Genomic DNA, 13,262 nt, shown 5'->3' with positions numbered 1-13,262 from the left:
TGCCCATGGAGTCCAAATGTTACTTTAATTGGTCACTTATGGCGCCTAGTGAGCAATCAAATCACCAATTTCTCTACTGCTGACAATGTTGTGTGATGGAAGGAAGACACTGGACTTTCCTCCTAATCTGTACATGCAATCCCTGCCCCTGCCTATCAACCTAATCCCAGAGGGCACAGAAAATTCTGCCCCTCTAGTCAACAGTGAAGCCTATTGTTTTGAGGGGTGTCATCTGGGGGAGATTGGGGGTTTGAACAGGGGCAAGCAAATGTGTGTCATAAATTAAAACCACATTTAAATGGCAAAATGCCACTCTCCCTGACAATACCACAAATAATATTCTGTTCTTATTAGTGTCTGGGTTAGAGTTAGATGTAGTTTAATCTGTTACTGGCTTCAGCAGCAATGCTTAACCATTGGTAGACAGGAAGTTTGCAACAACAGAACCTTAAATGTGGCCTGTCAGAAAATGAATCACTTTCCTTTGTTGTCATTCAAAGCTGTATTCGTTCCCTACTATCTTTCCTCACTTTCTTAAATAAAAGGAGTCATTCAGCAAATTAAGCAGCTTTTTAAAAATGTGAACTGAGAAGAGATATTGCCCCTGACAAATTGTCTTTTTGGTTTGCAGAAGAAAAGAACCAGACCAATTATCACACATTTCTGTCCCAGCAATGAGAAGCACAAGTACTTTGATTTACTGATGTAGCCTGCTTATTCTTGAAAAGGGAAGGTTTTGGCAAACACTTTTAGTTAAACTGGTATCTTCTTGCTGAATTAAATGATTGCATCCTCTGTGCTCTGATGAAACATAGAAAACAGGAGCAGGAATAGGCCATTTGGCCCTGCAAGACTGCTCTGCCGTTCAATAGGATCATCCAACTCAGTGCCTTGCTCTCGCTTTGTCCCCATACCCCATACCCTTTGATCTGTTTACCCTAAGAACGATATCTAACTCCTTGAAAACATTCAGTGACCTAGAACTGTACATTCAGCATGCAAACAACCAAAATCTTCTTTTCAATAAACATGTTTTAAAAATCTGTTTAGTCCTCATTCTCCAGGAATTGTACTTTATCTGTATGGAAGTACAGTGGCATTCTGCCATTGAGATGTGGATTTAATTTATGGCAGAAGACTTGCTTGTTCCCATGCCAATCCCACTCCCCCCATCTCCCTCACAAGACATTGGTTAAACATTGGTTATGCCACAGTTGGAATACTGTGTGCAATTCTGGTTGCCACTCTATCGGAAGGACATGACTGCCCTGGACAGGGTGTGTAGGAGATTCACTTGGATCTTGCCTTGAATGGATAGTCTCAGTTATGAGGAGAGAATACAGGTTGGGTTTGCTTTCCCTGTAGCAGAGGAGGCTGATGGGGAATCTGATTGAGAGGTACAAAATTATGAGAGACGTAGACAGGGTAGATCATGAGAATCTTTTCCCCATGGCAGGTGTGTCTAAGACCAGAGGGCATAAGTTTAAGGTGAGGAGCAGATGGTTTAGAGGGGATCTGAGGAAAATCTTTTCCACTCAGAAAGGTTGTGGAAATGTGCAACGTGCTGCCTGAGAGGGTGGTGGATGAGGGCATTCTCACAGCATTCAAGAAGCATCTGGACAAACACTTAAAATGCCAGGGCATAGTAGCCTATGGAATAAGTGCAGGTAAATAGCATTAGTGTGGTTTGGTATTTGTTGGCCAACGCAGACATGGTGCACCGAAGGGCCTGTTTCTACGGTGTGTGACTCTTTTGACTCTATAAGACACCCCTTTCCTCCACAAAAACATGCTCCATTAGTGACAGAGAGTATTGACAATACTTATTAAAATACAGCAAAGAACTGCAGATGCTGGAGATCTGAAACCCAAACAGAAATTGCTGGAGAAACTTCGCAGGTCTGTGGGAAGAAAACATTTAATGTTTTGAGACTGGTGACTCCTCATCAGAACAGATCAGACCTGATGAGTTTCTCCAGCAATTTTTATTTTTGTTTCACACTTATTAAAATGTCCAAGTTGAAGTCTTTTCATCTTGGTAGCTGCAAGTGCCACATGTGAGATAAGCTTAAAATTAACCTCAGGCCAGTTACTGGTGAATTTAGAAAATTCAGATTTGTAAAAGGTTCTCTTTGTGCATTAGGAGATGTACTTCTCAGGCTGGGGTTAAATACAGTTTCGAGGTTTGAGCAGATGGTGTTTACTCTGCATTGGGCCACATTGTACTAGAACTGTGAATGATTAATTTTCGAGATACACAAAGTTAATTTCTTATACTCTCAAAACTGGATTTCTTGCCATTGAAGTGCAACAATGAAGAAAGAATTGGTCTCTTAATAGTTAAAATTGTCGGTAATTGCACGTAATTCTAGGATTAGAACTGTTTCAGTTCAAAGTACACGCCACTAGACGGGACTGCAAATATTTATATAGCTCATTCAGAGCTTCTGTTGTGTACATTCAGTGGTGGAGTTTTAGGACATAGGACCAACTGTTATAACATACCTGAGAATCCAAATATTTTTGATGCACTTAAGTCCTTTATCTGCAAAGCTATTGGAAAACATATATTCAGCCCTGCCTGAATGCACTCTTGACTGTAGGTGTGGACTTACCTTCATTGTTGTACTGTTGTCAAATCGGAAAGACTTAGTTTGTCCATTTTCAAGGTAAACTTTTAATACATTCGGCATGAACAGAAGGGAATTATCTTTGACAGTGTCCTGTGAATAGAAAAAGCAGGCATGTTACAGTCTAACCTTTTCTAGACTGCAATGGCATTTCTGCAGGAACATTATTGCATTTTATCCTCATTATCTCCAGCAAGTACACTGAACTGTGAAATGTTCCTTACATTAGTCGTTTCAGTTTAGAGTATTCTTTCACCCCATAAATCTACAGAAAGTAATTTGTGTAAGATCTATTCCTGGGATAAATCAGATTTCTCTACTATTAAAATAAATAAGCATGTGTTGACTTTCTGTGTCATTGCTCAAAATGAAAAATAGGAATTGTACTTTTGTCTATTGATTTCTCTCTTACTTTAACTTTTTTGAGTCTTCCTTTCTGCCTTTGTCTTTGCTTTCTGATTGTTGATCTCTTTATTGTCCTTGCTTGTTCTTTTTGTTTGTCAATCCAATTCCTTCTGTTACTATAATTTCCTATGTTTGTTGCACTATCTGTTCCCTGGTGTGTCTTTATGTAGCCAACGATTTGCCTTTCCTGATTTACTGAAAACAGATATTTTGTACTCTTTTAAAAAGTGTGAAGATGAAGAAGAAAATGTTCCTATTTGTTGGTAGGAATATATTCTTAACAAAAAACTGAGGCTCAAGACAGACATTGAGCAGGGATTTGGAAAAGAAGAGAGCTAGAAGTGGTAAAAGAAGGAAAAGCAGGCAACTAGGCCACCAGAGCAAGAAAAGGGGTCAGATGACTTGTATATGATGTTGTGATGGATCTGGAATCGCTTGGTTCTGCAAGATCCAGGAGTCACTGGAAGGTACGTGGATAGCACAGGGCCTTGAGTGCTGTCCTAAGTAGGAAGGGAGGGTCTGAGGCTTAGAATAGGACACAGTGGCACCTGAAGATTAGTTGAGGCATTTAAGCCTGATGTTGTGGGTAAAGTCCAAGATGCTAAAGCAGGGTGAAACACAAGGGCTGAGCTCCAAGCAGCAGGGTGTGAGTATGGCAGACTCTGAAACCAGACAGGGAAGTTTAAATAACTATCCCTGAAATTTGAGTTTGGACTGGAGGCGAAGCATAATTGATCCTGAGGCCAAATCTGAAAATGAAATCATAACGTTGAGTGTTGACTTTTGTCATGTTATCTTTTTCGTGTTTGGGAGTTGTGAGAATGTAGTTGGTATCCAAGTTAGGGTCTAGCATTGTGTTATATAGTAGACTGAGGGTGCATCATTAACAATAGCAGATTGCATTCCAAGTCCTCTTTTGAAGCAGCAAATCTACCACGCCAAAGTTCAACAGTTTGTTGGTTTGATGGTAACCTACTCTCCTGGTTCACAGCAGCCTGAATTTTATATAATGACAGAATCATTGAGTATAAAGAAGTAATTAGGTCCTTTAATGGCTCTTGCCATTTTTAAATCCATCTAATTTAAAACATCCAATTATTACAAGACTATGTGACTAAAAAGAACATCAATATAACCGTAATATATGTGATATATAAAACGGATTTGTATATTGGCAATAAGTTTAACTTTGTGCTTAAATCTGGCTTGATGCGATGAAAATAATAGTACAGGAATTCAGAGATCATTGTTCAATACTGTCACCCACACAGTTTCTCATCAATTCACTTTAATTAGTAAATAGAAACGTGTGGGCTGTGATTCAGACACGTGATTTGTTGTGTTCAAATGTCCAAAATGCTATTTTATCACACTAAGCTTTGGACTGATTGCAGTACATTATAAAATATACCCTGTAGAGATAATATACTAAATAGGTTCCTTTCATTTTCCAGACTCCTCTTCAGCAGATTGGACATGATTTCAATATAAGTGTTTTAAGTTGTAGTGAACATGACAAACATCCTTTTCCTTTTAGTAAAATCTGACCATTGACTGATGAGTGTCTTCATTGCAGCTTTCAGATTTTCTGCTTCCAATACATAATATATTTCTGATCAAATAAAAACATGTTTAAAGCTCATCCATTTTTCCAAATGAGACATTGCACAAAATGTTAACCACCATAACCACTGTGAGAAGAATATTTCATGTGGAAATAAAGATTTATGCTGAAGAATATGCTTCACTGATTCATCCTGTAATACGTAGGAAACATATTCTAAAGAAGTAAAGTCCCACACTAGCTTTGTAACCATCTGGTCGGTACCGATCTGATCTGTTTTGCTTGGTTACCTATTTTATCAGGCTGTAAAGGCTTCGTTATTAAGGATACAGACGGTCCCCAATTTACAAATGTGTGACTTACAAATGCACGTACTTGCAAACAAGATCAACAGACATGGGTATATTCATACTAATTTCAAAGATCCTCATACTTGTGGCTATTTTACATTATTCTATTTTGTTTTGACTTACGTACAAATTGACTTGTGAACGTACTCAAGATTGGAGCCTGTTCACAACGGGGGACTGCCTGTATCCTGCTAGGATGGGAACATGTAGTATGGGAAGCGGTTCGTGTGGACTATAAACACCAATAGAGATTTGTTGGGCTGAAAGGCCTATTTCTGTCTTGTAAATTCCATGCAATTCTCAGTAATTAAAATCTCAGAAATAAGAAAGATGTACAAAATTCACTCAAAGCAGGCAGTTCAGGAGCAGCCAGTTTTGGAATTAGACTCAGTGTTGGTGGCACAAAACAATGCTGTTCAGCTCAGTGGCAGGTGCTAATGCCCCACACATCTGTTAAATGCACCATAACTACATTGTCTCCACTTACCGGGACCTGACCATTTATAATGACTTCCTCGGAGAAGCGAACTTTTACAGGATTGGACTTCAACCTGGCCTTCTTGGCTGCACTCATAAAGGCCGACTTGGGAGACTGAAACACAAGAAAATTCAGGCAATGGAAATAGCTCATGGTATCAGTTATGTACTTGACATCAATGCTATAAGTGTTCAACTACAAACCATCTTACAGTCCATTGGAACATTTTCATTGCAGTGTAAAAATGTAACAAGTTGTGAAGGGTCCCGACCCAAAACATCAACTTTCTTGCTCCTCTAATGCTGCCTGACCTGCCATATTCCTCCAGCTCCACACAGTGTTGACTCTGACTCCAGTATCTGCAGTTCTTGCTATCTCTGATTTTATTCAGGAACTGCCAGTGACATAGAAATATTCTACATCCTGTTTTCTTTAAAGATTTTACTTTAAATTTCAATTTTCTGTAGTTTCATTGTGTTTTTCTTACTTTCTAGTTTCACTTTTAGTTGGGCTGATGGGTGACCCCTCTCAAAGTTTATGTACCAATTTGTTAAGAGCTTTCATTGCAGCCCTCACCCGCTACCACTTCATCACACTTGCCCTGTTTCCTCTTTTAGGGAATCACTTCACAACAAAGTAACTAAGCTTAGCAGACCAATAAGAGTTGATCATAATTTTCACCAATCTGACATCAAGTGCCAATGATCATAAAACTATAAGACATAGGAGCAGCATTTGCCCATTTCGCTCATCCAGTCTACTTCACTATTCAATCACGGCTGGTATGTTTCTCAACCTCATTCTCCTGCCTTCTCCCTGTAACCATTTGATCCCTTACTAATCAAGAAATATCTATCACTGTCTTAAATATACTCACTTACTTGGTCTCCACAGCCCTCTGTGGCAATGGGTTCCACAAATTTACCACCTTCTGGCTGAAGAAACTCGTCCTTATCTCAGTTCTAAAGGGTTGTCCTTTCACTCTGATGCTTGTGTGCTAGTCTCTCCTACTAGTGGAAACATAGTCTCCACATTCATTCCATCCAGGCATCTCAGTATTCTGTTAGTTTTAACCAGATCCCGCCCTCATCCTTCTAAACTCCATCAAGTACAAACCCAGAGTCATCAGCCATTCCTCATATGATAAGACCTTCATCCTGGGTTCATTCTTGTAAGCCTTCTCTGGACCTCCTCCATGGCCAACACGTCCTTCCTTAGATACGGGGCTCACAATATTCCAAATGTGGTCTGACCACAGCCTTTTAGAGCCTCAGCAGTACATCCCTCCTCTTGAATTCTAGCCTCTTGAAATGAATGCTAACATTGCATTTGCCTTCCTAACTGCTAACTGAACCGTATGTTAATCTTGAGGGAATCCTGAACGAGGACTTACAAGTTTTTTTGTGCTTCAGATTTCCGAAGCCTTTCCCCATTTAGAAAATAATCTATGCCTCTACTCTTCCTACCAAAGTGCATATCCTTACACTTACCCACATTGTGTTCCATCTGCCATTTCTCTGCCCACTCTCCTAACCTGTCCAAATTCTTCTGCAGGCTCCCATTATCCTTAACACTACCTATCCCTCCACCTAACTTTGTGTCATTTGAAAACTTAGCAACAATGCCCTCAATTCCTTTGTCCAGATTGTTAATGCGTAGGGTGAATAATTGTGGTCCCAACACTGAGCCCTGCAGAATTCCACTAGTCCCCAGGTGCCATCCTGAAAAGACCCCTTTATCCCTACACTCTGCCTTCTACCAGTCAGTCAATTCTCTATTCAAGCTTATACCTTACACCTAACATCATGGGCTCTTACTTAATTTAGCAGACTCCTGTATGACATCTTGTCAAAGGCATTCTGGAAATTCAAAGAGATTACATCCACTGGCTCTCCTTTGTCTAACTTTTTTGTTATCTCCTCAAAGAATTCTAACAGATTTGTCAGGCATAACCTTTTCTTGACGATGTAGTGCTGATTCAGTACTATTTTACTGTGCACTTCCAAGTATTCCACAATCTCATCCTTCGTAATGGACTCTAAAATCTAATTAACAACCAAGGTCAGAATAACTGGCTTATAATTTCCCATCTAGCTCTGTCCCTTAAATGGATGTTCCTTTAGTCAGTTCCCAGTCCTCTGGGACCCATCCTGACTCCAGTGATTCCTGAAAGATCACTTCCAATGCCTCCACTATCTCCTTATGGCTATCTCCTTCATTATCCTGTGTTGTTGTCCATCTGGTCCATGTGATTTATCTACCTTCGGATCTTCTCCAGCACCTTCTCCTTCATGCTGACCACTACACTCACCTCTGCCCCTTGACTCTCTTGAAGTTTTTGTATGCTACTGATGTCTTCCACCATGAAGACTGATGCTAAGTACCTTTTTAGTTCTTCTGCTAGTTCTTTGTTCCCCTTTACTAATTCTCCAGTCTCATTACCCAGTGGTCCAATTTCAATTTTTGCCTCTCCCTCGCCTTTTGCGCATCTGAAAATAAGTCACACAATCTTCTTTTATATTGTTCGCTAGATTACCTCCATTTTTCATCTTCTCCCCTCATTATTGCTTTTTTAGGTTTCCTCTGCAGGTTTTTCAAAGTCTTTCTAATCCTCTGGCTTCCCACTAATCTTTACCATTTTGTATGCTTTTTCTTTTACTTTTATGCTGTCCCTAACTTCGCTTCTCCCTTTAGTATGTTTCTTCTTCCTTCGGATAAATTTCTGCTGTGCCTCCCAAATTATCCCCAGAAACTCCTGCCATTGCTGCTCCACCAGGCTAAGCTTGATCAAACATCCTGCCCACAAGAACAAATCCACATAACATGAACAATTTTTGAACATCTTTAATGGGATATGGTTGTCAATGACGAGATAAGCATTTATTGACCATCCCTAATTACCCTTAAAAAGGTGACCACTGCATACAATTCATACAATACTGGTTCTGTAAATGGTATGTGAAAAACAGAAGGTGTCTTTCAACATCACACATGTAAAATTACTCAATTTCCATGTTAAGGTAGCTTTATCATTAATCGATACACAACAACAGCTTAATAATTTTGTGATGACAGTGGCTAATTAGTGTACAATTTACTCATTCCTTTTCTGTCAATTTTCTAATTTCGACCAAAGAAAGCTTGTCTCCTTAAGGTATTTCAGAAATAAGTTTCATTTTCTGGAATGAGGCTGCATATTTAAAGGGACACAGTATTTACTGACTGCGGAGACACCCATTCTAGATTGCATCCTCATTTCAGTCAGTGCGTGACTGGCAACATAAAACAGAAAAAATTATAATTTAAAAACATGAACACTTGTTGATTTCGTACATTGAAAGCCTGTGTGCAAATAAATTCAAATGTAAGTTAATACAAGTAACAAGAAACTTTAGACCTGTATGTATATGTTATTGTAGTTTCAGTGATTAATCTGTTTCATAAAGTTCTGAAGTTCACATGATCCAAAAATAAAATAATAAAGCAATTAGCATCACTTTCAGGTGGACTTCTGACCCTGTAAACTTTCTACCTATTTTCAAATCTGTACAATGCCTGTCTGCACTTACCTCAGGCAAACTGGTATTGCAGTATTCATCCTCCATATCTTTATTACTTCCAGCCTGCTTCAATGCTTTTCCAGTTCAACTCCCACTCACCACCTTCCATAAACTTGAATTCATTCAAAAATGTTGTCGATATCCTAACCCATACTTTGTCCTGCTCATCTAACTCATCGGGTCTTACAGATCCATATTAGCTCCCAATCTGGTAATACTGAATTTAGAATTCTCATCTTAATGTTCAAATCCCTCCAGGGCATCACTGGCCACTATCCCTGTCAACTCCTCCGGTAGCCCAGGCATTTTGAAATCCCTGTAGCTCTCGTACAGCCCCGATTTTAATTTGTTTCACAACTGCCTGTCATACTATTAGCTGCCGAGATTGTATATGCTCTAAAATTCTCTGCCGAAACAATTTTATATCTCTACCTCTCTAACCTATTATGCTGTTCTGTAAAATTGACCTCATTAACTAAGAGTTTTATCAACTGCCCTAATATCTCTTTGTGACTCATTATTAACTTTTGGAATAATGTCTATGTGAAGCATCTTGGGATGTTTTATTATGTCAAAAACACCATGTGTTGTTGTTATTCCATTACTTGGGGAGGCGATGGCCTAGTGGTATTACTGCTGGACTATTAATCCAGAGACCCAGATATTGTTCTGGGGCCCCAGGTTTGATTCCCGTCACGGCAGATGGTGGAATTTGAAATCGGTGAAAAAAATATTCTGGAATTAAGAGTCTAATGATGACTGTCGATTGTCAGGGGTAAAAAAGAAAAACCGTCTGCTTCACTATTGTCATTTAGGAAAGGAAACTGCCAATCTTACTTGGTCTGGCCTACAATGTGGTTGATGCTAAACTGCCATCTGGGCAGTTAGGGTCGGGCAATAAATGCTGTCAGCCAGCGACGCTCTAATCCATGAATGATCAAAGAAAAAAATGATTGACTAAAGAACTCTACAGGAAGTTGCAAATGTGCTTCTAAAACTTTCCTTTTCTTTGTTAGTACATATTGGCTACTTCTACACCAAAGAGTTTCAACAAGCATTATCTCAGGCTAACAATGTCTAAACAAACCATCAGCCATTATGTAGAGACCTTACCAATAGAAACTAAATCAACCCAGAACAGAGCAGAGTTTAAGGCAGCGACCTTCTATCTTATGTCTAGTTAAGAGGGTCTTGTGGTGCAGTGGTAGTATCCCATCCTCTGGGCCAGAAGGCTGGGTTAAAGTCCTAACGTGTTCCAGAAGTCTCACATCTGAACAGCTTGACTTAAAATATCTATGTCTATAGTTTACTGCTGTACCAGATGGTGCATTTATCAAAGAAGTGATGAGGTGAACATCAATTTAACTTCGTCTGACTTTTTTTAATGGTAGTTACATTGTGTCTTTTGGCGATTTACCCTATTTTTTTAAAAAAAGAAAAACAACTTTAATTTTCTCTCCTTGGAATTCGTTGAGGAAAAAAAAGCTGTGTGACACCTAATTGTATTTGACCTAGACAAATCTAATGGTTACTTGTTGTCCTTACCCAAGATGATCCTACATGATATGGCTAATTTACTTTTATCTGCTGTCCAACGTGTAACTTTCGTAACAGGTCTAAAGTTGAATCTATGATTGCATTTGATAACTATCATCAAATGTCTGATAATACTTAAGCTTCAAAATACAAAGCAACTTATCAATCGTACAGATTTTTATGAGCCACATATCTAGAGTTACATGTTGGAATACCAAAACGGGTTTCATACTTTTCCTTTCTATTTGGCTAATGCATCATTTCTAAACTGTTGCTTCTTGATAAACTACCTTAAACTAACTTAAGAATAGTCAACTGCCTATCCTGGGCAGCTGTGACTCAAAAAACCAAAACCTTATAGCCATTCAAATATTTAATAAGCTCATCTGCGATTTCTCTTTGCATCATTTTAGCAAAAACATAACATTTATTTTACATAGGTTAAATATAAGCGACAGGAATTTCAAACCCAGCAAGTTAAACAGTCATATATTAATACTCCATGGCATAAATTCAGGGGCATTATGTTCTATGAACTTTCATAAGCCAATTAACCATGGTCTGAGGCCCAAGAAGCTCTGCGTGCAGATTAATATCGGAGACCCTTACATCTTTGTATATTCACTAACTCTTAGGCCCATGAGATTTAGAACACAAATTACATGTTCTGTCAGCTTCAGGAAGCAGAATAATCAATAGCACGCAAACAGATCGGAATCCACAGTACGGCCATATTTAGCTCTAACCAGCTGGAGTGCTTATACTATGCTTTCATGCGTTTGTGCATATGATGGGGGAGTCATTTTATTTCACAGCCCTCAAAAGTAGTTAGCTTTCTTATTGCAATAATAATTCCCTGAACATTAGTTGCCTTTAGAAGAAATCAGAAGACTTATTCTAATTGTGTAATGTATATATTTTTACTAATCATGGTGATTCAGTGGGAAGAGTGAGACACAAGGAAAATAAAATCAACTTCTCCCCTGTTATGAATTTGACTAAATAATACAGAGTCACAGCCAAATACAATATGTGTGGTTGGGTAGAAGCATGTATACATGATATACTCGCTCACTGTATACCCAACTCAATGCACCATGACTATGCAAACAAAGAAAATATTTGCAATCTTAATTACAAGCTGCAGAATTCCTTGGAGCACAGCCAAAGATATTGCTTTTCACATCTCTGTCATAATGCTCAGCAAGCATATTGTACTTTGCATTTATCAAAAACCCTTCAGGAAAACTTACTTCTACTCATGGATTTCTTGTCAACTATGGATTGAAGAAAACAGTTTTGACTGTGTTATGGCACCAATGGTCTGCATTTAGCCTTATTACCAGTGCCAGCTAGATTTCAAAACAAATTATAAAATAGTCAGTGTGAGTGTTGCATATTTTGGTCACAAATCTACCTTCATGTTAAGTCAGCCACATTTCTCATGCATACAGGCCAATCAGAAAACAGGATTACATTTGGCATTCAGTGCAACAAAGCAAATCCATTTAAGGTTGCTGTACTTCAGACTTCTGGATGAAAGCACCTTCTGATACTACTACTGCCCACCCCTAATCTGCTGACCCTTCCACAATGTTCATTTTTGAATTGCATCCATACACTCCAAGTCCTATCGTGGACAACTGCATTTGATATCATGATCTTGACCATAACTTGATTCACAGATAGTGTCGTCTTCTTCATTATTGATGACACATCAGCTGTTACATTTTTCAGTGTTGATCTGTCCACTCTGCCTTGGTGATTGCGAGTTTCGCACCATTAAATCTCAGAGCAGCTATCCCATCTCTTTGGCTCTTCTGCTACCTTCTGTTTTCCTCTCACATTATCGATCTTTATTAATACTCCCATTTCTCCTCTAATACCCAATGTTTTTGATGCCAATTCATTTTCTATCCTATATTTCTATCCAAGATATCTCACTACAAGTATCCTTCATCCTTTATATTGAATGATTCATCATTCTCAGTAAGTTTGCCCTCTATCAGAGTTCACCTTTTCCCACCCTCTCCTGATAATTCACTGTTTTCTCCTCTTCTCTGGAATTATCTAATCACAAATAAGGCCAGATCACATCAGTGTATATCACTCCACTTATATCTTCTTTCTTGCTTCAAACCACACTTTCTTATACATCTACAGCTGGAAAACTCTCCATATCACTTTCAGTCTCCCAATTCTCTACTTATTGACACTATTCTCACAGTGATCAAGCATCCCTCACATTTGCTTCACACTGCTTTAGATGCCCTTATCTCTAGCAAGACGCTTACTCTTTCCCATACTACTTGGCCTCCTACTAAATCGTTTATCTTCACTCTCTTAAGTCTCAGGAGGACTGAGCTGAATTTATATGATATGCATTTGACAATTCATCACTGGATCTGACTGGGCTACATTCAGCTCTACCTGATGCTGTTTTACATGGCTAAAGTGGATCACTAATCTGGTACCATCCTTGATTGTGAAGATAACCTGCAGCATCTTTTCGCTAGTGCCAACCATTTCCTTAAAATCATTCCCTGTGCCAGCTTCACTCTTATCTCCAATAACAAATTAAAGAAATTCATGGGCTCCTTTATAAATAAAATTCAGACCAACTACTGAGCTGCGTCTGCCACGTTCCTCCATTCCTACTAAACCAAGCCAAACTTTCCATTATGTTCCTACCTGCATTAACCACAATCCCACACTCCTCTCTTTTAAACCTCCTGTCTC

General features: G+C 38.9%; 1 protein-coding gene across 1 annotated transcript in view; it reads right to left on the bottom strand.

The window, feature by feature from the left end:
* Positions 1-13,262, bottom strand: part of frmpd4 (FERM and PDZ domain containing 4) — a 573,791-nt gene that overhangs the window by 45,670 nt on the left and 514,859 nt on the right. Inside the window, exons 6-7 of the mRNA XM_048602573.1 lie at positions 5,437-5,541; positions 2,616-2,723 (exon numbers count right to left, since the gene is read on the bottom strand). Coding sequence (XP_048458530.1) covers positions 2,616-2,723; positions 5,437-5,541 — 213 coding nt within the window. The remainder of the gene's footprint in view (positions 1-2,615; positions 2,724-5,436; positions 5,542-13,262) is intronic.

Source organism: Rhincodon typus, chromosome 11 (genome assembly GCF_021869965.1).
Source record: "Rhincodon typus isolate 14 chromosome 11, sRhiTyp1.1, whole genome shotgun sequence".
Classification (NCBI taxonomy): Eukaryota; Metazoa; Chordata; class Chondrichthyes; order Orectolobiformes; family Rhincodontidae; genus Rhincodon; species Rhincodon typus.
The sequence above is the reverse complement of the archived record's forward strand: the minus strand, read 5'-3'. Positions and strand labels throughout refer to the sequence as shown.